General features: G+C 49.1%; 1 protein-coding gene across 1 annotated transcript; it reads right to left on the reverse strand.

Annotated features, from left to right (window-relative positions):
* Window positions 1–2,193: 2,193 nt before the first annotated feature.
* Window positions 2,194–23,029, reverse strand: LOC118091575 (uncharacterized). The gene is made up of 12 exons (XM_060279770.1): window positions 21,343–23,029; window positions 20,030–20,233; window positions 18,841–19,157; window positions 14,092–14,240; window positions 12,389–12,886; window positions 10,003–10,118; window positions 9,236–9,436; window positions 7,336–7,610; window positions 5,703–5,848; window positions 4,281–4,536; window positions 2,472–2,650; window positions 2,194–2,307 (listed from the first exon to the last, which is right to left on the reverse strand). The coding sequence occupies exons 1-12, from the start codon at window positions 21,489–21,491 to the stop codon at window positions 2,194–2,196; spliced, it is 2,604 nt and encodes an 867-aa protein (XP_060135753.1). The 5' UTR covers window positions 21,492–23,029.
* Between the last annotated feature and the right edge of the window lie 2,351 nt (window positions 23,030–25,380).

Consider the following 25,380-nt stretch of genomic DNA (forward strand, 5'->3'; position numbering starts at 1 on the left):
TAATTGAACCCTTAATCTCTCGGACTGCATTCTCTCCTCAGCTTCCATTCTAGCTTTTTCCCTCTCACTTTCAGCTTCAATCCTAGCTCTTTCTCTCTCACTTTCAATTCTGGCTTTTTCCCTCTCACTTTCAGCTTCAATCCTAGCTTTTTCTCTCTCACTTTCAATTCTAGCTTTTTCCCTCTCACTTTCAGCTGCTATCTTTTCCCTCTCAGCTTCAATTCGGGCCATCTCAATTCGTAGTTTCATCAGTTCTACCTCAGAACCTGGGCTTCCCTCAGCCCCCTCCGTTCTTTCATCTCCTTTTGCCTCTCTGGGTTTTCTTACGTGAGTCATTTTCCTCACAGGAAAATCCTGACAGACTCAAACCAAGCTAGGCGCGTGAGCTTTTAATTTCGATCACGACGCTGCCACCAAAAATGTGACGACCCGTGTCCCACTCTGCCTTACTATCACTGCGACACAGGAATCCAGAGGGGAAAACACCCACCCTCTGGTCCTGCCGCCTCAAAAATAAACCCCCTTTTACTAATGGGATTCTTAGTAAGGAGAGCCTTCCAGCTTGCGTGGCCTGGTACCTTAAGAAACTCTAGGCTGTCCCCCAGGAATAACCTCTTGCCTCCAGTAAAGGGTCTCCCTCAGTTGGATTTCCCCACTGTAGAAGTTTGCCCTATGCACTCTGGCAACTTCTTGGCACCTCAGGTTACCCTTCTAAGCCTCCTCCGTGTAACTTCAGGACACAAACCACTACCTCCCTGCCTGAGGTGAGTTTTGCCCTCTCTTGAGTCACCACGGCTGTGAGTCCTGGTACCTCGCTGGAAAAATACAGACGGACCTCTTGTTGGCAAAAACAGAGATGAAGTTTTATTGTGTTAAAAACATAAGTGATTCTTTAACGTGTCATTTATTAATTAGCTTTGTTCCAGTTGTACAAAATAAACTCAGTCAAACATTTAACTTTAAGTTTTCCTAGCCTCTTAACTGTCTTCATACAAGCCACCTCATAACACCACACCACACCTTCCTCCCTCTCCCTCCTCACTAACCAAACCGACTCTCCCTCCTTTTTTAAAACCGGGCACAGTCCCGCCCCCATCAGAGTTCTATGCCAGTCAGGCTGGAGGTGGGTTAACTCTTTGCCGGCCGGGCAGAAATAAACATTTTAAAAGTGCTTCAATTTGTCACAAGTACACAGATATATTTATTTGTTGCGCAACAGGTTCAAACGTCAGTAAGAACCCCGAGCATACGGTGACATTCCTTTTAAAACTTCCCACGGTAGCCCATAAGACATTGCATACAGTGTCACCGAAACGTCATTTTTACATCAATAGAACATCAAAAGGGGAAGGGTTATACATGATTAAAGTAAACAGACATAGTTACAGTTAGGTGGTCGTGTTGGTCTGCCGTAGTCAAAACAAAATAAAAGAAGAGAGAGCAGTACATGTGAAAAGGATCTAGGAGTCCTGGTAGACCACAAACTTGACATGAGTCAACAGTGTGATGCAGCAGCTAAAAAAGCCAATGCAATTCTGGGCTGCATCAATAGGAGTATAGCATCTAGATCAAGGGAAGTAATAGTACCACTGTATTCTGCTCTGGTCAGACCTCACCTGGAGTACTGTGTCCAGTTCTGGGCACCACAGTTCAAGAAGGATACTGACAAGCTGGAATGTGTCCAGAGGAGAGCAACCAAAATGGTCAAAGGCCTGGAAACGATGTCTTATAAGGAACGGCTTAGGGAGCTGGGTATGTTTAGCCTGGAGAAGAGAAGGTTAAGGGGTGATATGATAGCCATGTTCAAATATATAAAAGGGTGTCATATAGAGGAGGGAGAAAGGTTGTTTTCTGCTGCTCCAGAGAAGCGGACACAGAGCAATGGATTCAAGCTACAAGAAAGAAGATTCCACCTAAACATTAGGAAGAACTTTCTGACAGTAAGAGCTGTTCGGCAGTGGAATTTGCTGCCAAGGAGTGTGGTGGAGTCTCCTTCTTTGGAGGTCTTTAAGCAGAGGCTTGACAGGCATATGTCAAGAATGTTTTGGTGGTGTTTCCTGCTTGGCAGGGGGTTGGACTGGATGGCCCTTGTGGTCTCTTCCAACTCTATGATTCTATGATTCTATGACCCAGACCAGGACCCGGGAGATGACCCTACTTGCTGCGCTTGAATGGGGTGGTTGGGAAGCTGCTCTAGGGCATGACCTCTTGTGTGGGTGCTGGGTCAGGGCTGGTCTCTGGTAGTGGCAGCTGGCTGAGGGTGTCCACATGGCCCATCGCCTTCCCGGGCCGGCGGACCAGTGCATACTGGTAGCCAGCAAGGAAGATTGCTGGTAGCCAGCGAGGGCGTGGGGGGGGACAGTACTTTGGGGGGGGGTCTGCTTCTTGGGGGTGAACAGGCCAAGTAGTGGCTTGTGATCGGTCACCACAGTAAAGGGGTGTCCGTAGAAGAAATTGTGAATTTTTTTTACTCCCTTCATGATTGCCAGACCCTCCTCGTCAATCTGCGAGTAGTTCTGCTCAGCTGCGGAGACAGTCTGGGAAAAGTATGCCACCGGCATCTCCCTCCAGTCCAGGATGGCACCGACGCCATAGGGTGAGGCATCGCATGCCAGCACCACTTGCGGTCTCTTGTCAAAGTGCGCCAGGACTGAGTTTGAGATGAGCAAGTCCTTGACTGCGTGGAACGCGGACTCCTGGTGCTGCCCCCCCCACCCATGGGGCCCGCTTGTCTACCTTTGTCTATTGCATTTCTATCCCACTCCCCCCCCTGTTGCTTAAGGTGGTGACAATGGTTCTCCCTTTCCACCCTTAACCCACACAACGGCCTTGTGAGGAAGGCTTAAACTGAGGGGCAGTGACTGGCCCAAGGGACTTCCGCTGGTGCTGTGTTTCAGTTTGGGCTTTTTTTGTCCTTGCTCTTCCCCCCTGGAAAAAAACCCCCTCATTTTACCGCTGAATTGGTGGAACAATTGCCTCTAATTCAGTGGTAAAATGCGGATTTTGCTCGGCGAAAGAGCTGGGGCAGAAACAAAACTGTTTGGACCTGGAGCTTTCAGGCATGCAACTGCGGCTGGAAAATGAGGTTTGGCTGCATCTCCAGGGAATGCCATGGCTTCAGGAATCCCTTTCACCTGGTGCAGGTAAGCCTGGCTTACCCAATAGAGCAGGCACATGCAAAGTCCGGCCTAATCCAGTCTGCCGGTTGGTTTAATCTGGCCCCTGTTACAGTTTATTTCCTGGGGTAAAATCCCCCCAAACCCCAACAACTTTGGTCAGCCCTCACGCATGTTCACTCCATCCAATCTGGCCCTCTTTGAAAAAAAAAGTTTGGACACCCCTGCAATAGATCCTTGCAGCTTCCTGGGAACAGCCTGGATCTGCAGCTGAAATAACAGAAGCAGATCATAGCAGGTGACACAAATAATTCAGGAGAGCTGTTGCTTTGGGTTGCGAAAAGCAGCACACCAACACTCACCTGTTTATCCATTCATTCATTCATGGGTTTATTCATTTTGAAAACTTTGATTTATTTATTTGATTAAAAAGTGTCACAATCAAGCTGTTTGCAGCATTAAGCTCCCATTTGGATGCAACTTCATATCCAGGTTGAGAAACTCCAAGGATACAGCGGCGAAGCAATGAGATGAATTTTGCGCACGTGATCCATTATGGGCGAAGTTAGAAGAAGAAGAAAATCAAATGGGGAGAAGATGCATTTCGTTTGTTTCCAGCAAAGGACGGGTCGTGGGCTCTGAGATCTGGCAGGGACAGCCCACCCACCATGCCCACGGGCACCCCTGGCATTGCCACCTGAGCCTGGCAGTCCTTAACAGCCCTCGGCTGCTACTCTTCCAATGGTTGAGCTAGGGACCTCTTCCATTTGTAAGAAACTTCGCCCTCGGGTGGCACCGCATCCTGGAACTCAATCCATGATGGGGGGGTGCGAATCATGGCCCATGGCCTGTACATCTGCCTGTGCCAAGCTGGGGCCCTTGTCCTCAGACGCCACCTTCCCGTCTGCATGGACCATGAAGGTGTTACATCCCAGACTTGGCCCTGGGGGAGAGCTGAGGCACCCAGTTCCATGGGCCTCTTTCTGGGAGGAATGTACCATACATTGGGCCTGGTTATGCGCCATCGTGTACGACGGGAGTTGTGTATTGGTGTATACCAGACCGTAGGAGGGGTCTGAGGGGTGGTTTTGGGGGGTCCCCAAGGTCTGGTAGTGTACCAGGCAACTGGAGGGGGCCTGGGAAATAGAACATTCACATTTTGACCTGGTTGGGACTGTGGCCTTGGAAATGGGGGCGGCAGTGGCGTAGTCTGAGACTCTGCCATTAGCGGTTCGTGGTTGGGTTGAGAAAAGTCCATGTTGGTTGTCTTCTTGATCCAGTCAAGGTAGAACTGTGTGGAGATGTAGACCCCTGGTTTCTTTTCCTGGCCGCAGAAAGACGGTCCCCAGCTGGTGATTCCAATTACCCAGTAGCGTTCGGACCTCTGCTCCCGGCACATGAGGGGACCACCACTGTCGCCCTGCAAGTGGGAGAGAAAAGGCTCCTGTGAGGGGAGCGTGTTGACAGCCCCATGGCTCAGAGGTGGAGCTGTGTAAGAGGGAAGGTTTGTGAAGATGTCATATGCAAACTCCGGCTGTGGCGTTGGACCTGTAACTGCACTTTTGCTCGTGCAAGCAATCCGTTGCTTTTCTCAGGATGAAGCAATGTGTAAGGAATGGTCCTTTAGAAGGTGTTGGGAGCTGTGAAATCATAGAGATGGAAGCGTTCACAGAGTTGCATCCTGCACCCTCAACCATCCATTGAGTCGATGGTTGGCCTAGGTGAACTTCCAAGGAAGCTCATCTAATCTAAGGGAAGGCTGTAGCTCAGAAACAGAGCCCCTGCTCTGCATGTTGAAGGTCATAGAATCGTGGAGTTGGAAGGGTCCCTGAGAATCCTCTAGTCCAACTCTTTGCAGCTGTCCCATATGGGGATCGAACCAGCAACCTTGAGTTTCTTAGCACCACACTTGAACAAAGTCAGCTATTCAGGACAAAGAAGGGCTTTTTGTGTCTGCTGAGAACCAAAATGAGGTGAGCTGTTTGGAGGGCAGCTGTGCTCATCACTAGAACACCACCGTCAGTCTCTTGCGGCATCTCCAGAAATGTGGCCGCTGTTGGTGACACCCTTCCACTGTGGGATTTTCTCTTTCGACAAATACTTAACGTAGAATTGAGCCCACCTTCCTGGTGGTTTGGCCAGTAAAGGACTCCTATCCACCACTGAGGCAATGACCCCTATTTGGGTTGTGACTCCTTCTGAGCCCAGATGCTGAGGGTGGCAGCCTCTTGAGCAGAGCTTTGAGGGATGCTGAGGGCAAAGGGGATCATTTTCATCTGCCCTGTGTCTGTTAAGGAAGACCCCTGAATTCCAAGGAGGACATTCATGTTATCCGGATGCCTTATGCTGAGTTTTCTGCTGGTGAATCTCGCCCGGCATTTTCTGCTCTGGCCAGTGGCAGCTCTCCAAGGATTTGTCCTCGGAGGGGCCTTCTCCTCATCTCATGGCTGCTGCCTGAGATGCTGCAGGCTGAATTGCAGGGAAATTTTGCATGTTCAGAGGAAGTGCTCTACTGTTCCAGGAGCACCGGAAAGTTTCACCCCCACACCAAAATTGTAGCCTTGATTTTGAGGGAGCTTCACCCACCTTGCAAGTAGCTATGCCTCCTTGTATGTGTCCAGCGCAGATGTTCTCCTCGAGGATGGCCTGGGACCACCAGTCTGGCTTGCTGCAAATCGCCTCGGGGATGATGTCAACGGGACCTTCCTGCATGATGTCAGCCTTTTGCCCCGCTGAGAGCAGAAAGGGAAAGTGGGGGGAGGGGGAGGATCAGTTCAGATTCCACTCCCCACCCCACCTGCACCGCCAGGACCAATGGAGAGAGGCATGAAGGCATGTGCAGCATAATCACTCCCCTAAAACCTAGTTGATGGACTGGGGGTGGATCAGAGACAAGGATATGTCAGGCTGCAGAGTAGGTGAGCTCCTTGTTTCTGGGGGCCCTTGGAAGACCCTAAGATTCCACCTGTTTCCACCTGAAACCACATCCCTCCCCCTTTAGAACAAAACACATTTGGACCAATATGGCAAACCCCTTCTGGTCTCAGGAAAATGCCGGCTTTAGTGTTTCACTCGTTCCTCTATTGTTTCCAGAGAATATCCCAGGGAATTTGTTGGGGTTCACTTGTTTGCGATAGGTTAACCCAGGGGTCAGCAAACTTTTCCAGCAGGGGGCCGGTCCACTGTCCCTCAGACCTTGTGCGGGGCCGGACTATATTTTGAAAAGAATATATGAACAAATTCCTATGCCCCACAAATAACCCAAGGATGCATTTTAAATAAAAGGACACATTCTACTCATGTAAAAACACCAGGCAGGCCCCACAAATAACCCAGAGATCATTTTAAATAAAAGGACATATTCTACTCATGTAAAAACATGCTGATTTCCAGACCGTCCGCGGGACGGATTTAGAAAGCGATTGGGCCGCATCCGGCCCCCGGGCCTTAGTTTGGGGACCCTGGGTTTACCTGTCAACTTCTGTTTTCCTCGTTATTTTTCTATGTTTAGTTTGGATCTCCCTGTTCATACATCAGTTTGTGAAGGTTTTTTAAAACCCATGAAAATTCACCAGGCATTTGGATACAAATTTCTCCTAAGAGAAACCTTTCTGCAAAGCCATTTCCCCTAATATAATGCCTTTTTGTACATTATTTTCACAAATACAGGAAGTTTTTAATGCACAATCCACTCTAGCACATCCCTCTTGGTACACGGCCATCCTACTATCTCTCCATCCGTCCCAGTATTGCATACACTGAGTGACAGCAGCGTTAGACAGGAGTTTCCACCAGCCTTACCCAGATATTGAAACTCATTCTTCTGCATGCAAAGCCATCATTATTGAGCTGAGTTTTGTGGGCAAGCATCTATGTCTGGAGAAGGTGCTCTACCCAGAAGCCCTGAAGTGGAATGGCTCTCAAAACCAACCATCTCCATGCACACACCTGCCTTACGCCTAAGACTAAGGACTTCTGATGAACACAGCCCAACCATATCTACCAACTTCCAGACCAACCTCCTACAACACAGGAATCAAGATTCATGACTGCAATTGTGGCCACTGTAATTTTCACCATGACTACCATTGCTATTATGTTTTTTTTTTTTGGGTGAAACTGATTGGCAGGGAAGGTATGGTCTGCAAATTTACTTAAGGCACACAGCCATGCCATTCCTTCTGGTGGGGGGTGGGGCTGGTTTCCCTTAAGATCTCACTTATCGAGTCCATGATTCCAAAACCGCTGACGTAGCAGTGCTTGAGCAAGGAAACCACCATGCTGTCCTCTGGCAAGCAGGCTGGCTGGATATAGTCTGTGCAGTTGACTGGCTCGTTCAGCTCCACCAAGGAAATGTCGTTGTGCACTTTGTTGTTGGAACCGCGCTTGTAGAGCTTGTGGTTCACCAGCCTCTTGATTGAGCGCCTCTGGGCATCAGGGCCGGGTTTGGAGACACGGTGAGCGCCAATCGACAGTCTTATGAATCGTATTTGCCTGGAACAAATAACGCAAACAGGGTGGGGGGGGGACTGTGCTCCTGAACAAAATGAACGTTAGCCGAAGTTGGGTGGATGTTGGAGTACAGGCAGCACAGCTGGGTCTGAGGAGAGAGGGGAGAAGGCCGGCCTCACTGCCCTTTGCCTCATTCCCTTTCCCCAATTTGGTTCTGACCTGCACATCTTTCCCTTCTCACATAATGCCACTAGCTGGATTTAGCAAACCGGACACAAACAAGTTGCTCATCGGCGGTCCCTCATCAAACTGGGGCAACATTATAAGTGGAGCAATGAAAAGTTGCTTTGATCCATGACTTTGCTGAAGGGGTGGAGGGAAATTACATTTGGGGTGTCGGTTTTAGTTTCTATCATTTTTCTAATCTTCTCTGCGTCCTTTTTTTTTTTAAAGTCCTCTTAAAAATTCATCATCGTTTTAGTGTAAATTCCTCTTAATATACACATTTTTGCAGAGCAATTTGCCCCCAAACAATTGTTTTTGTACATTTCTTCATGAAATATTGCATTTTAAAGGACACTTTACCCCAAAGCATGCATTCTTACACACACTGCTATTCATTAATTCTGTTTAAAACCTCTAGTAAATATGCCAAGTGCTCTCCTTCATTTTTAGTGTAATAAATTGACTTTTCATCTACCTCTGCTGTTTTCCATTAAACCTTGGATTGTCAGATTCTGGAGCAGAAGTTTCTCATATAAGAACTCCAGAAAGGCTTGTCCAGTTTACAGATCTGTGGGCCTGTGTACGAACTGAAAACTTCAGTAACACTTCATAGTTGAAGGAGCCTATAGGATGAGTCTCAGAAACTTGAATCAAACAGAAGGGGGCCACCTTAGTCCTAGTGTCCTTCTTTCAGGTTTTGCAGGAGAACTGCTAGACCAGGCATGTCCACCTTCAAGTAGGTTGTGATCTACTATCCAGTATCAGAAACTGGCAGTGATCCACCACCCTTCGAAGTCATTTAAGTTTATGAAATAAATAAATAAACGGATCTCTATTTCACAAACGCAGTAGTTATGTTTGGCTATCATAATGACAGACCCAAATAGTTAATAGGTGGATGAGTAAATGAACAAGTGAGAAAAGTCGAACTATATTTTTACATTAGTTTACAAGGATCTGAGGAGACAGTTGGCGCGCAAAGGGCTTCTCTCTCTTCCTCCTCCCAAAGCACAGAGCGGGCAGCGGGGAAGGGAGGCAAGTGACTTTGGAGGAAGAAGGCTTGGCTGGAGGAGGAGGAGGAGGAGGAGGAGGAGGAGGAGGAGCTCAGGCTTGCATGAGACTGGCAGCAGAGAAAGGGTTTTCTTTCTCAGCCCGCGATCGACCAAGATCTGTCCCTTGATTGATAAGTCGATTGCGATTGACCTGTTGGACATGCCTGAAATAGACTATCTGGACCCTGAGTTCTGATCCAGCAGGGCAGTTCCTGGGCTTCTGATTCCGTTGTCCTAAGAGGATGTTTCTGAGTTTTGATGCTCTGCAATGCTGACAGCAGCTACCCCTCTGAATGCAGAAGGTGGGACTGTGTTCCCCTGAGATGCCCCCGCCCTGGATGCCACATTTGCAGACCCCATGACAACACTTCTTGGGAACCCTTTGCTTACTTTGGTTTCTGAAAGCAGTGGGCTGCACTGAGGACCCATCGAGGGCTGATCAGGGAACCTCCACAGAAATTGGTGTATCCTTTTCGTGTCAGAACTTGGAAGCTGACCATCCAGGGCCACGTTCCGGGGAGAACGTTGCTGCCGCCCACAACCCGGAGGAGGTTATGGCTGCCTGCCAGGGGACGCCTTCCGCAGACTCCGCTGGAAAGCAAGGCACAGATTGCCATCTACAGAGGATCAGAGTCATTGTATATATATATCACCTCCCCCCAGTTTGCTCCAAATACTGGACAGTCCCCTCCTCTTGGCCATCTTGGGAAGAGAGGGATGAAACTGGAGATGTCCAGCTGCACTTCTGGATGCTTCCCAAATGACACTCATTCCAAGACTTTTTAGACAGTGGAGGGAACCATTCAAAAATGGACTGTTCAGCAAATCCAAATTAGTAAACAATTTTCTACCCCTCTCTCCCACCCTCCCTCTGTCCTCTTTCTAGAAAAGAAAGATTTCCTTTTGTCTGTCCCCTTGACTGGTCCACCATTCTGCTTCCTTAGGTGACCCAGATGGATTCTTATATTCCGAGAGAGGGACAAACATGCCCTCTGAGAAGAGACTCTGTCTTTGACCCACCACAATATGAAGGGGAGCGAGAGCAGCCAGGGGCTCCGTTGTACTTCCCTCCTCTTCAAGACCACATCCAGAAGGAGTTGGTGGGTGGGTTTCCCCCTCCTGCCTCCTTGCCATGTCTGCCCTCTATCCCCACTTACTCGCAAGTGGATTCCTCGGCATGGGAGGGTCGGAAAGCAGTGAGGGCCAGAACGGGGAGGAGCCACCACCCCATCCTTCTTCCAGCTCCAGGTGTTGCTCCTTCCTCCATGTTTTCCTGGAATCCATGACATCACAAAACGGAAGATCTGTCAGATCTGCAGGGGGAGAATCTGACATCATCACAAGTTCTCTTCTCTTCTCTTCTCTTCTCTTCTCTTCTCTTCTCTTCTCTTCTCTTCTCTTCTCTTCTCTTCTCTTGAACAACCCTTCCGTTTGAGAGAAGTGTTTATGTGCCCAGAAGCATGGAAAGAGCAAGGCTTGCAGCTGACTTTCTGCCCCATGGAGTGGGCATCCTGTCATGCGGATCCCTGCAGGCGTTGGCCAACAGCAACATCCATTCTTTGCAGCACAGGGTGCCCTTCCTTGTGCCTACAGGAGTGCCAGAGTGCCAAGGCAAGGCACCCATTATAGTCCTAGAAAGAGAAGCAATGGCTCCGTGCTCAAAAACCCTATGTTCTGGAGACAAGTTGTGTGTGTAAAGGGCTCCTTTCTGTTCCATGTGCCCCTTTCTTCCTGCATTACCTGTGCACACTCAAACTGTGTACAACAGGGTCCCTATTTTCCAGGGACATTCCTGGATTTACGGGAGCTGACCCAGGTTCTGATTTGATCTCGAAATGTCCCGCTTTTCCTTGGGATGTCCCTATTTTCATCAGAGAAATGTTGGAAGGTAAGGAGTTATGTGACCCCCTGGGGCAAGGAGATAAGTAACTATACAACTTTTAGAAGACATAGCTATGATTTGTCCGTTGAAACTAGCGTCCAGGCACAATTTCCGAAATTTTGTAAATATTCTCAGGAAAACCCAGGTGTATGGCAAACCGTATCGGAGTGTTGATTTATTGGCAAATTTCAAAGAGGAGAAAAGCTCGAAATTTTCACTTTTTGAAATATGGCAGCCCTATTTTATGCACGTCTTTGGGGGCCATGCTCCCACACTAGTCATGTGACTCAAGCAAGAGTCAAAATGGGACGTCCTGGGATCCAATCAGAAGCTGGAATGGCTTTTGTAATTCTGGGATGTCCTGCTCAATGTGTGACTGTTGAGGGGTATGCGCTGTGAGAACAGGATGCTGGACCAGATGGGCCATGGGCCGGATCCAGCAGCCTCTCCTTAGTTTGTTTTGTCTATTCACCAGTAAACTCCACTGAGGCCAAAGGGGTTACATCAAAGAAACTCTTTGCCTGCTTCATCAACCCAGTGCAACAGATCAAGGGGGTGGGTTGGGGGGAAGGAAAGACCCACTGCTTATCTTTGTTGCTGAAAGCTGGTCCTGAATCCCATAAGTCAGTGGGCAGGCATGGGATCCCTCGATACGTGGGCCTCATCCAGCTGCTAAAACAAGTCTGCTTTCGGCTCTATTGGCAAACCGCAGCTGGACGCAGAAGGGGGACTAATCAAGAATAAATTTCCAGATGAAGAATAAATTTCCAGAAAACTTGGTTGCCACCTGTCACGAATACTTTAGGTGAGATTCCTACATTGCAGGGGGTTGGACTAGATGACCCCCGGGGATCCCTTCCAACTCTGCCGCTCTATGGTTCTGTTGCCCAGTGCCAGCATGATTTAGGCCCATTAATTTCAGTAGCTTTCCTCTGAGGAGGACTAGCACTGGGGGAAACAGCAGCCCTTCTTCCATTTGGGCCGTATGGGAACCTTGGTTTCCAGGAAGAGACATGCATAAATGGATGGTTTTATTAGATCATGGAGCGGGAGATTTAAATGTGACACCCCCTAACTGGGTATAGACTCCAAGTGTTGTAAAAAAGTTGAAAGAGCTACCTCACTGCAATTGCATCAGATATTTTAAACCGCTCAAAGAAAGGAGACACAAAGAAGAAATGTCATAAAATGGTCCTGATTTGGCTCTTTTTTCTGCAAATCTCGGTCCGCCGATGGCAGAAAACCTATTGGTGCCCACTGCCCAAATTCCAAACAACAAAGCTTTACAGCTTGTTTGCACCAGATAAGAATTTGATCTATTGCTTCATTCAAAGACTTGCATAGTCTTCAGAGACTTTCAGAGACTTATAAGACTTCTGTTTATGCGGTTTTGAAGAGAATCCACAAGAGTTCACATTTCATATATTTCAATTCGTTTAATGTTCTGTATAGTTTTCATAAGGAGTTGATATTTGACATTGCATCATTGTACTCAGTCATCGTGTTGCCCTTGGATATTACTGACAAATTCCAAACGGATCTGCTCAATTTGCCTTCATTCACATATCTTCATAGGTACATTATACATATCAATGGTGTGCCGGCTGCTTTGACTTTATGCCATGCTCCCCTCATGGCGGCAGCTGCCCTGGCAGCAGAACTGGTGGCTGCGCTTGAGGCCTGGGGTTGATGTAGCCCTGGTCCCAGCTGTAAAAAACCCCATAGCCTGGAGGTGCTGCCCCCTGGTTCGGCTTGGCACTAGGCCTGGCCTGGCCTGGGGGCCGTCCCCTCTTGGGGTGCCGCTTTGTCTGTCTCAGCCGCCTAGGCGGTGGTGGAGGACCCCGCCGGGTGCGCCTGGCGCACATAGCCATGTGCCGTCTTGTGGGCCTGGGCCAAGGCCTGCCAGTGGGCATGGGTGGAGGTCTGTGGTCCTGCTTTGTGCTGGGTGTGTGCCTCTGTGCCAGGAGGGGTTGGCGGCCGGGGGCAGAGAGGCTCTCCATGATGGTCTTTTTAATCCAGCGGAGGTAGTGCAGCGTGGAGACGTAGGTGCCTGGCCGCTTCACCTGGCCGCAGGTGGGCACCGCCAAGCTGGTGACGCCAATCACCCAGTAGCGCTCGGACCTCGGTTCCCGGCACATGAGCGGGGCACCAACGTCGGTCTGTGGGGGGGGGAGGAAAGGAGGGAGGGAGGCGTTCAGCAGGCGGGCAGATGGGCATTTGGGGGAAAAGGAGGCCCTAAGGAGCAGCCGGCCACTTTTGGAGAAGGGCAGTGCCACCCAAGCCCAGGTTGCTGGTTCCTCAGCGTAGCACAGCAGAGAGCTGTGGGTCTGTAGAAGCTGGACTAGGAATATGGAGAAATGCTGGGTCAGATCATTTGGTCCACCCAGCAGAATATTCTCGACACTTCCTGGAAAAAGGATTCCAGGCAGGGGTCTCTCCCAGCTAGATCTGGAGATGCCAGTAGGGCCTGATCCTGGGACCTGCATGCAAGGCAGGTGCTCTTTCTCCTGCTGAGCTATGGCTTTCCTGAGAGGGAGGCAGGCAGCTCAAGTGGGGCATTGGGAGGGAGGCAAGTGGTGATTGGAGAATTCACTAGATGGGAAGGTGGGGGAGATGAGTAGTGCAAGAGGAAGGTGGGGCTGGAGCCGAGTGGGGTCCTCAGCAGCCAGGAAATCGGGCTGCTCTGACCCCCTCCTCCCCCTCCACGATCGCCGGGGCGGGTGGAGGGAAAGCTGGCTTTCCCTCCACCCGCCCCACAGCCAGCCAGGGAGAAGGGAGACGTCCCTTCTAGCCGGCTGGCTGTGGAGCGGGTGGAGGGAAAGCCCCAGAGCCGTGCAAAGCATTTGGCTGGCTTTCCCTCCACCCGCTTTGCGCAGCTCTGGGGCTTTCCCTCCACCCGGCCCACAGCCAGCCAGGGAGAAGGGAGACGGCACCGGGTGGCGACAGACAGTGGGGCAGGCTGGCCAGTGGCCCTGTTTCTAGGGGGGGCAACTGCCCCCTCCTGCCCCCCTGCCTACGCCCATGATGGGGAATGAAGAAAATGGTTTGGGGGTTAAGGTCTGGATTGGGTGGGGTGTGAGTTTGTGTTGGGGGGTCATGTATGAATCTGCCCCTGCAAGGGGGACATTTGATGGGGAGAGGAAGGTTAGGCTTGCATCTCCTGGTTTTCATCACCGGGATGTTGGAGGCTACGCGATTGCAACCTGCCTGGCTCTATATCGCACTTGCACCATGCCAGCTCAGCTCAGCTCAGCCAGTGTGCAAAGTCAGTGAGTGCTCTAAGGAGTGCTCCTCAGGGGGCAGCAAATCCAGTTCTCCCTCTCCTCTCCAGCAGTAGCCCTGTAAGGCTTTGGCCCTCGCCTACCTCGCAGGGGTTGTCGCCTCCTTCTTCCTCGTGTCCAGCACACAGGATCTCATCGGCCTCCTTCCGCTTCCGCTTGCTCTTGCTGCCGCAGGTTTTTAGGGAAAGGAGTTTCACCTTTGATTCTTGCAGGATGCCAGATATTTTATGCCCTGTGAGCGGAAGGCAGGAAGAAGTGTTCAGTTTGCATCCAGGAATTAAATGAGAGATATTTACAGAGAATGTTGAGTTATGACCCTTCGATCAATGCCACGTGGCAAAGGCAGCTGTTGAGACACCTCCCCCCCCCCAAATCCTCAGAGATAGCCTGGGGATTATGCAACAAGATTATGCAACAACAATATTTATTTTGCTGTCTCCCACTCTCAGGCTAACCTACCTAACAGGGCTGGTTCTGAGGATGAAAAGGGGTGGAGACCTATGTTTTCCACCTTAAGCTCCTTGTAGAAAACTTGGGATATAAACCTAAACAGTGAATAAATTCAGGTAGGTAGCCATGTTGGTCTCATGCAGTCGAAATAAATAATTTGTCCAGTAGCACCTTAGAGACCATCTAAGATTGTTCTGGGTATAAGGTCTTCCTCCCAGAGCTTGAGAAAGAGAACTGTCGTTGTTTGGGAGGAAGACCTTTCATTGCCTACAGACAGCCACCCAATCTTAAACAACTCCTCACCCACAATAATACAGCGACCAGACTTAACATGGAGACTGGTACCAGAGCCTGCAATAAACCCAAATGCCAACTTTGCTGCCACAGACACCCAGAGAACACCATCACTGGACCCAACAACATCAAACATACCATCTCAGGACTATTTAATTGCTCATCTCCTAACATTGTGTATGCCATCAAATGCCAACAGTGCCCTATATTGGACAAACAGGCCAGGATAACAGGATAAATGGACATAAATCTGACATCAGGAATCACAAGACAGAGAAGCCAGTAGGAGAACACTTCAGTCTCCCAGGACGTTCCATACAGGATCTCAAAAGAATTTAAGAAATAGACTTGAAAGAGAAGTTGCTGAATTACAACTTATTACTAAACTGAAAACTATGGAGAGACCTGGTCTGAATAGAGATACAACTGGATTATTGACTCATTACACATGCTAAAGCTATTATCCCATGCTTTTTCCTCTAGGACTAGCTGTAGTCGTTAACAGTCGCCAACAGGTTTACCATACCCACTGAGTCAATCACCCATCTCCCATTACTCTAGTGAGAAAACCCCACCCCACCCCACCCCACACTATATATTATAAGGGTCTGGTGACTTCTGTTTTAGTTATGGTGCTGGAGGAGACTCTTGAGAGTCCCATGGACTGCAAGAAGATCAAACCTATCCATTCTGAAGGAAATCAGCCCTGAGTGCTCACTGAAAGGACAGATCTTGAAGCTGAGGCTCCAAGACCGTGGCCACCTCATGAGAAGAGAAGACTCCCTGGAAAAGACCCTGATGTTGGGAAAGATTGAGGGCACTAGGAGAAGGGGAAGACAGAGGACGAGATGGTTGGACAGTGTTCTTGAAGCTACGAACATGAGTTTGACCAAACTGCGGGAGACAGTGGAAGACAGGAGTGCCTGGCGTGCTATGGTCCATGGGGTCACGAAGAGTCGGACACGACTAAACGACTAAACAACAACAACAATCTGAAGAAGTGTGCATGCACACAAATGCTTATACCCAGGACAATCTTAAAAGGTAAAGGTAAAGAGACCCCTGACCATTAGGTCCAGTCGCGGACGACTCTGGGGTTGTGGTGCTCATCTCACTTTACTGGCCGGGGGAGCCAGCATACAGATTTCGGGTTATGTGGCCGGCATGGCTATGCAACTTCTGGCGAACCAGAGCAGCACACGGAAACGCCGTTTACCTTCCCGCCGGAGGAGTACCTATTTGTCTACTTGCACTTTGACGTGCTTTTGTACTGCTAGGTTGGCAGGAGCAGGGACCGAGCAACGGGAGCTCACTCCGTCACGGGGATTCGAACTGATGACCTTCTGATTGGCAAGCCCTAGGCTCTGTGGTTTTAACCCACAGCGCCACCCGTGTCCCTTATATCTTAGTTGGTCTCTAAGGTGCTACTCGGCAGGTTTTATTTATTTATTTCCGTGAATAAATGTTGGTGATGGGTTGGCCTCCTCCTCCACTGCTCCTGGGCGCAGTCAGGTAGCTAAGCGGGTGTGGGGCAGCCCACTTGGGCCTCCCACGGAGGAGAGGGATGGAGGAGCTGCCGTGGCTGCTTTTTGGCATCTTCCACCTGAGACGGTTGCCTCGTTCTCCCTCTCCCGCAACACCGGAACTCAGGGTCATCCAGGGAAGAGTCAGTGTTGGAAGGTTCAAGACCAGAAGGGCTTTCCCCACCCAGCTATCCTCAGGAACTCTGCCACAGGAGGCAGAGATGGCCACTAACTATTAGAGGTTACCGTCCACACTCTTTCGCCGTGCAGATATCAGTGGTTAGGTAAAACCTCTTTCAAATGTTTAGCAGAGCAATCTTCCTGGAAGCAGTGGATGATAGGAAAAGTTGTTTTAAAGATGACTCACAGACTCTGTGAAGTCTAGTCAAGAGATTTTATTCTCAGACCGCGTGCAAGCGTTACAGTAGCAAATATATTTCCGGCTGTTAAAATTAACAGCAATTAACAGTAAACTTTCAAACAAAAGTCTCTCTTATCTCCCATACGTCGTAAATTACAGGAACAATCCTTCAACAGATTTTACAGGCGCCTGCGAAAACGAAGCCGAGTGGTCTTCTTTGTATTGGCACTTCTAGCTGATGCTAAGTAAGCTCAGAGCGCCACTCCCATATATAAAGGAATGTTCCGGAACCTTTGAGAAACTTCTACTTGTTTCTGGCAGAATGATTCCTTAACACTAACCTGGGTGGCTTTGAAAGAGGATTCAACAAAATTTTGATACATCTTGTGAAATAACTACAAAACACGGAGCCTTCGCAGATTCAACCACATCCTTTCTGTGGGGCTGAGGAACCTGCCTAACCTGCCTGAGGACAAGTGATGTCCAATGTCCCCCCGTCCCCCCTGGCTCGGTGCTGCACGTACCCTGAATGGCTCGATGGTCTCATCATCTCAAGGCAGCCCTGTTTAGGGAAGCTTTTAATGTTTGATGGATTTCTGTATTTTAGTATTTTGTTGGAAGCTGCCCAGAGTGGCTGGGGGAACCCGGCCAGATGGGCAGGGTATAAATAATAAATTATTATTATTATTATTATTATTATTATTATTATTATTATTATTATACAAGCCTGCCTGGAGGTGCCAGGGGTTGTCTTTGAGATCTTCCGCATGCCAACCTCTACTCTGCCACCAAGGCCCATCAGTAAAACCATGGCTATGCAAAATCAAATGAGTGGTTGTTGCATAGTTTCTGTGAGAATTATGGGTTTCTCTTTCCTGGGCTCGCTTGCAAGATGTAACACCCAGCAGCTAGGATGCCCCTGTGGCTTCTGGTGAAGCCGCATTCCTTGGGACCACAGCTCAGCAGGTGAGCACATGCCTTCAGTTCTCGGCACTTTCAGTTAAAAAGGTCCCCGTGAGCAGGTAGGTGATCAGAAAGTGGACACGGAGCAATGGATTCAAGCTTCAAGAAAGAAGATTCCACCTAAACATTAGGAAGAACTTCCTGACAGTAAGAGCTGTTTGGCAGTGGAATTTGCTACCAAGGAGTGTGGTGGAGTCTCCTTCTCTGGAGGTCTTTAAGCAGAGGCTTGACAGGCATATGTCAAGAATGCTTTGATGGTGTTTCCTGCTTGGCAGGGGGTTGGACTGGATGGCCCTTGTGGTCTCTTCCAACTCTATGATTCTATGATCTCTTGGAGACCAGTCAGACTGGACTGTAATGACCGGGCCAGCCCTGTCATGGGACAGTGGGAAACAGTTGCCTCAGGCAGCAGGTCAGCACAGCAATGGGGCTCCTCTGAAGTGAGGGGAACTGCCAGCAGCGCTTCCAGAGGGATTTCTGGACCCACCACAACTCGTCCCATAGAAGGGGTCCTTCCTCAGCATGAGGCATTATGGGTGTATCTGTACCAGAGACGCCTGCCACTTTGCCACAGTGGGAGCAAATCCGAGAACAACAGTATCTTAGAATCACAACTCAAGCATCCATGACAAATGACCCTCCACCCTCTGATGGAGTCCTGCTCACAAAGTTGAACAGAAGTGGTGAAACGTTTAAAGAGTCGTCGTGGCAAAGCAGCAGTGCTACTTCATTTCTCTGGTGCCGAGCACCCCAACAATGTCTCACTCCAGGGGAAGGAGTCGTTTTGCCGGGGGCAGAAAGGATTGCCCACCCCACCTCATGAACGAGCGGCAGCTCAGCAAGGAGGGAAGAGAAGGTGGCAGGAGCTCCCCTCGCAAGGCGCAGTGTGATCCCCAAACACTTAAAGGGAGACATGTTCTGTTATACGGTGTTTTCCTGTCCTGGGCTGGGTGGAGGGTGGTAAGACTTTGGGATTTGAACACAGCTCCTGAAAGAAGGAAATGGGCATTCCAATCCCAGAATCATAGAATTGGAAGGTGCCCGGGTCATCTAGTCCAACCCCCTGCAGTGCGGGAATAGAAGGCCACCCAACCTCGGCAAGGAAGGAGAGTCCACCACCTTCTGAGACCAGACATTTGTTCACAACCATTGTTGCGATTCTTGCGTGTTTTGTTACACTTGGCATGGAAGGCATGGGCCATATTTTCACTCTGATCTCCCAGGGTGGGGTCAGTCCTCACAGGGGGCTGCTTTTGTGGCAGTGCTGGGGAGGGTCCTGGGCCTCTCACTTTCCTCACCCATGTCTCCCCAGCCACTGATATAGCAATGAGTTAGCATCGAAAGTACCACGCTGTCGTCAGGCAAACAGGCCGGCTGGACGTAGTCGCTGCAGCGGACCGGCTCCACCAGCTCCACCACGGAGAGGCCGTAGCGAAGCGCCTCGTCGTCCTCGTAGAGTTTGTAGTCCACCACCCTCTTTATCCAGCGGTGCTGGGCATTGGGGCCAGGATGTGAGAGCTTGGTGATGCCAACCACCACCTTAAGGGCTTTTCTCAACCTGGAAGGGAAGAATAGGCTCATTGCTGGTGGGACGATGTTCTTGGACCGAACAAAGGTTACCCAAAGAGGTCTGGAGGCTCCTGTGAAGGGCCTAGAGCACTAACCCTGACACAGCTCAGCTGATGGAGGAATAAGACAGAGAGACAAGTCGGAGCCAAGGAGTTTGGTCTATTTGTGACCCAGGCGGGAAGAGGCATTGGGTGAAGGGGCTAGAAAGGGGAAAGGGAGGGGTTTTTTTAAAGAAGAAACCAGCTCATTGTCTGGCAAGGTCGTCTCCTGGGTCACTCTAAGGGCTGCATAAATGCCATACATTTCACATAATTCTAGTTACAGGTAGGTAGCCGTGTTGGTCTGAGTCGAAGCAAAATAGAAAAAAATTCCTTCAGTAGCACCTTAAAGGCCAACTAAGTTTTTATTTTGGTATGAGCTTTCGTGTGAAGTGTGCATGCACACGAACGCTCATACCAAAATAAAAATTAGTTGGTCTTTAAGGTGCTACTGAAGGAATTTTTTTCTACTATACATTTCACATGATGGCTCGGCTCTGCCTCCACCACTGGAGACTACAATGCTTCTGAAAACCATTTGCTGGAAGCAGGAGGGGAGAGGGCTCTTCCTGGTCGGATGGCACTTTCAGCAGCCCTAAGGACTAGATGCTTGCTTTCAGAATGTCAAAACTGAGACAGATTCCCCCAAGGGCTGATCTAGCAGCAGCTTTCGCCCGCCACAACTAAAGAGGCCTTCACGCTCCATGTTGGGCAAAGGCAGAAGATGGGACTCTGCTTCCATGAGATGCCCCCCCCCAGGCTGCCTGCTTTGTGGACCCTGCCATGTCCTCCCACCCAAGGAGCAGCTGCTCCTTTGGCTTACGACTTGATCTTCAAGCAGTGGGCTGCACTGAGGACCCAGCGAGAGCTGATGAGCGAACCTCCGCAGAAATGGACCCAGTTCCCAGCTTGGCTTGCGTACTGGAAGCTGACTTGCCAGGGCCATGTTCCTGGCAGGACGTCAGTGCCACTCATGACCTTCCTCAAGTACTGACTGACCGCCAGCGGACGTCTTCCACAGGCTCCCCTGGAAAGGAACATTTCCATCAGTTTCCAGCCACACATGTATTGCTGCCACTGTAGAACCACAAGGAGTTTGGAGGCGCCATCCCTCGAGAGGAATTTACTTCCTTTCTTACGCTTTTCACACTGTGTGCTTCCTGCTTGTTTTGATGCCCAATAGATAGTTGCTGAGGGACCTGTGTGTTGTATTCTTTTAAAATGCAATGCCAGCAAACTGTGGTGCTTAGCGCCACATAGAAGATGGAGCAAGCTTATTTTCTGCTGCTCCAGAGGATTCGAACCAATGTATTCAAACTGCAAGAAAGGAGATTCTGACTGTACACTAGGAAGAGCTTTCTTGAGAGCTGCTCAAGAGTAGAACCGATAACCTCAGAAGGTGGTGGACTCTCCTTCCTTGGAGGTTTGTAAACAGAGGTCGGATAGCCTCTGCCCGGAATTCTTTAGCTGTGATTCCTACATTGCAAGGGCTTGGAGCAGATCAGTGGCATAGCATGGGTTGCCATGGCCCGGGGCCACACAGAGGCGGGCAGGCGGGAAACAGACAGAGTGCACATGTGCATACAGCTGTGGGGCGTCTGTGTCACCCAGGAGATCACAGCCGCAGAGATCAGAAGAGTCATTCTGTTGTCTGGAGAGATCGCTTCTTGCTTCACACGGAGAAGCCATTTTCAACTGAGCCAAGTGACAAAAGCACATAGCTGTATTGAAGCATCACTGCATGTTGAAATGTTGTGCCCTTAACAAATTTTGCATCCGGGGCAGCTGCCCCTGTGCCCCCCTCATGCTACACCATTTGGGGTCCCTTCCAACTCCACAGTTTTATGATTGTATAATATACCTGTTTAGTCTAGAATAAACCAGTGGGAGATTTCACTTTGCCTAGTGGCCCAGGCAACTCACAGTTGATCTAAATGCCAGGGATCTGAAAACGTTTCTGTCAAAGGCAAAAGATGCCAAGCACTTGTGCCCTCTCCAAGAATAGGGTTTGACTTTCCTTAGACCGTGGGGGATATAGATTGGGGAGGAAAGGGCCACTCAGGCCACGGAGGCCGCATCCAGAGGGCGATGCCTCTCTACTGCCTCCTTGCTACATTGGTCCATTTTGGCACTTACTTGCAAGTAGTGTCTCCAGCATGGGTGGGCCGGAAATCAGCGAGGGCCAGAATGAGGAGAAGCCACCGGCTCATCCTTCTGCCAGCTCCTCCACCATGTTTTCCTGGTATCCATGATGTCACAAAACAGGTGGGCCCAGGTTCTGACATCACACAGCTGGCTTTGGCAAAGGTGTGAGAACGGAAGAAGCCAGTGTGAAACTCAGTGCTTGGTGAGCAGCAAGAGAAAGTGAAGGAAACAGCAATGGACAGCTGGAATCAAAGAATTGCCAAGCCAGAAGGGACCCCAAGAATCATCTAGTCCAACCCCTTGCAATACAGGGTTAGGGAAGAGAGAGGATGATTTGTACCCCTTTCAAGACTTCGGGTTCCAAGGCCTGTGTCAAGCTACTAGCCACAGTTAAATCTGCTACAGCTGTGTTAGCAAACTCCTGAGCATGCCTGGTGGTAGCTGTCTCCGATCTGCGCACCAGGCGCACGTCTTTCATTGTATCAGTGGAGCTCACCTCACTTTTAGCAACAGTAGCAGACTCAGTATCTGAGCCTTCAAAAATGGGGTAGCCTTGGAAAACACACACATTTCCTCCCCATTTTGCGCTGCACTCAACATCCCTAGTGAGTAAACTCAGCTTGGTCTGAGGCCTCAGTACTTTGTACAAGCCATCTCCATACCCGAGGAAGAATTCTATGCTTCCTGCCTTCTGACGCCTCCACCCACACGTCAGACCCATCTGTCGGTCCCTTTGCACATCTTGGGTTTACCTTGTCACAGTCCCTATCAGAACTTGTCTGAATCCAGGGAAAGGCCTTGCAAACTATGTTTGCAGAGCGTATCACTCTGTTGCTTCTGGACCCACACATCAGAATCTCCATTACCCATAGGGCGCCTCTGTGAGATACCCATATTGCCTCCCCCTTTTGCTTTGTCCTGAGCACATTCGGTACACTGGACCATCTTCGTGTCAGACATCAGCAATCTGGAAGACCCATGCACACATCCTGCATGAAAAGAAAAGGTTATAAGACATAACATTTCATGTCTCTCCAACCTTCCCACCACCCACCATGTTAACATCACAACACAGGAAGAACAAGCCATTTATAATGTCGCTTTCATTCTTCTGTATGGTTGCACGCTGTTCGTTGCCATAAACAGAACAGCCACACTGCATGAGCTGGGTTTCTATCTTCCTGGCCTTTGGACTCTGTCCAAACTTCTCACAGGAAAAACTTTCCACTGCTTCGAACTCAGCAGCACCATCTGCTGGTTGCAATGATGGTTGGGATGACGTGACAGTCAGCTCCCCATGCTCCTCCTGCTTTGGAGATTTTTTCCCCTGAACAAATAACACCAACACCCCCCTCATGCACTCTTCCTCCAAAAGCATCCCTTCTGTGGAGCTTTCGGTTTCAGGAACACAACCCTGCATGGTCGTCTGGGATATTGTATCAGCTTTCCCCAGAGTGTAACTTCTGGCAGTCTCCTTAGCAGCCCCCGCCATCTTGAAGTGTCCATTGTGTGACGCAGCTTTAATTCCTGCTGAACATACACACTGTCTGGCATCAGACACAGCCTGTGTCTCAAACGGCTTTTTCAGCTTCGAGAATAAAACACCTCCCCATTCTTCTCAGGCCTTTTGACTTGTCTTCTGCTATGCAGCACCTGGGGACTTACTCCCTCCCCCATAGCTGATACTTCACATACAGCTATTGTCCTGGTAAAGCCTTCCTGGGGCACGACTCTAGCTTTCGCTTTCTGCCACTCCCTATTCTCTTCTCAGGGAATGATTCAGAAGCATTGGGAAATGTCCTCCCTTTCTAGTACATAAATCAAGGGCTACATTCTTGGCAAAGTCTTGCCGCATCAAGCAGCTTTTCTCTCTCTGTCAAAAAACAGCTTTTCCCATTCCCTCTACGTAACTCGGGGACTGGGAATTTTACCGCTTCCAAAAGGTCCATTCCGCAGCTTAGCTCAAGCTGGAACTACCTTTTTAAGCTCCTTATCAGACAGCCACTATAAATCAAGTGGTCTGCTGCTTCTGCCAGCGATTACTGCCTGGCAAGAACCTCAAAGGCCTCTCGCCTTCTTCTATGCAGGAGCTGCTGGCATCGGCACAAAAACAGTCCAGCCTGTTTCTGCGTTCGTTTTTAGGCTCTTGCTGTACTCACACAGACTCCTTCTGCAGCTGCTCTTTCTCTTCCATCTCTGAAGAGACTTGTTTCAGGAGACTCCAACCGGGACAAAAACAGCCCCCGGTCCTTCCTCTGCCAGCACTGGGTCTGTGGCCCCGATCCCTGGGCCCATAACCATGTTAGGATCGTCCTACTCGTGTGTAGGACCCTGGCAGAGACACATGCCCGACTGGCATGTTCTCTCCCTCCTGGTCGGTTGTTCGGGAGCTTCAAAAGCTTTCTCCAGCCTGAACATTACCAGCTACTGATACCAAGAGGCATCAGCATGCCTTTAGGATCCTGCAGAGTGTTAGCAGTTCGCGTAAAAGACTCAGTAGCACAGCATTTTGGCTAAGCTACTTTATTTACATATAATACACTTGGAGCATTCTGACTCAGCTCCTTCCTCTTTCTCATCAGACAGCAAAGAGAGAAAGAACAAAGGACAGTATTCCCACATCACGGAACAGAGTAGCACAAACATTCTGTCTCCGTCACTTTCCACTATGTGGAATGAAAACATACACCGTCATGTGATAGAAAACAATCCCATGACTGCAAGCACAGAGGAAGAATCCTAACAATTTTAAGTTATAAGTTTAGGTCAAGTCTGCTGCAACTGGATTTCTTATGGACAGTGCCAATCCTGATTGTGTTGGATTTGTGACCATTATGCTCATTTGCCTTCAGTAGCAGTAAAGCTCTGCTGGATGAAATACAATTGCCTCTGGTCGTTTTTTAAAAAAATTTTAAATCCTGCAACGTGTTGCTAACTATACATTGGAATCTGCTCTGGATCAATACTGTGTAGAATTTCAATGGCAGTTTCTGAGCATCTCCTCAAGATACAAAGGTCTTTCAGATACTGTATATACAGTGATCTTGAGATGGAGAATGCAATCAAAGAGGAGATGTTGTCTGGCTGCATATTTGTTCTAAACACAGCAAAGAGCTAACATTTATACATACACTAAATGACTGTTCAAGAACCGTCATTGGTATCTGAAGAAGTGTGCATGCACACGAAAGCTCATACCTAGGACAAACTTAGTTGGTCTCTAAGGTGCTACTGGAAGGATTTTTTAAATTTTGTTTTGACTGTGTCAGACCAACACAGCTACCTACCTGTTCTAGAACAGTTAGTAATGGAATTGACCAGAAGAACATAAACTCTGGGTTTTATCTTAAGTGACAGCCAGTATCTGGTTAGAGATGAAAGTGTTGCTGAACTAATTGAGAAGGGTAACCACAGTGCTATCAAATTCAATTTATAGATGTACTGGACAATTGCCAAGTAAGTTCATTGTAGTCATGTTTGACTTCAAAGAAAGGAACTTCCCCAAAATGAGGGAGCTGGTAGAAAGGAAGGTGAAAGGCAAAAACCCTGCAGAACACTTAGGGGTTGTTCAAAACCACAATAAGGGGATCTCAACTATAATGTATATTGCAGTTCAGGAAAAAAATACCACCCGGGCCAAGAGAATGCCAGCATGGCTAAAGAACAGAGTCCAGGAACCAGGGAACCAGGCAGAGGGCCTTCTTGGTAGTGGCGCCCTCCCTATGGAACACCCTCCCTTCAGATGTCAAGGAGATAAAGAACTATAAAACTTTTAGAAGACATCTGAAGGCAGCCCTGAATTGGGAAGCTTTTAACGTTTGCAGCTTTAAAATGTTTTAATTATTCTGTAGGCTGCCCAGAGTGGCTGGGGAAGCCTAGTCAGATGGACAGGGTATAAATAATAAAATTGTTGTTGTTGTTGTTGTTGTTGTTGTTGTTGTTGTTGTTGTTGTTACTATTATTATCCTCATTTTGGCATCTTACCCTGGTGCTTCTGTTAATATTAATAACATTTGTCTGTTTCGAAAA

Source organism: Zootoca vivipara, chromosome 10 (genome assembly GCF_963506605.1).
Source record: "Zootoca vivipara chromosome 10, rZooViv1.1, whole genome shotgun sequence".
NCBI lineage: Eukaryota > Metazoa > Chordata > Lepidosauria > Squamata > Lacertidae > Zootoca > Zootoca vivipara.

What these genes read in the sequence shown, in the direction of transcription:
- LOC118091575 (XM_060279770.1), bottom strand. Translation starts at nt 21,491, where the DNA reads ATGTCAGAACCTGGGCCCACCTGTTTTGTGACATCATGGATACCAGGA. An exon ending in CACTGCTTGAAGATCAAGTC is followed by an intron (nt 19,158 to 20,029) that starts GTAAGCCAAAGG and finishes CTTCCCTTCCAG; the next exon opens with GTTGAGAAAAGCCCTTAAGG. An exon ending in GTCTGGCAATCATGAAGGGA is followed by an intron (nt 2,308 to 2,471) that starts GTAAAAAAAATT and finishes GCTGGCTACCAG; the next exon opens with TATGCACTGGTCCGCCGGCC.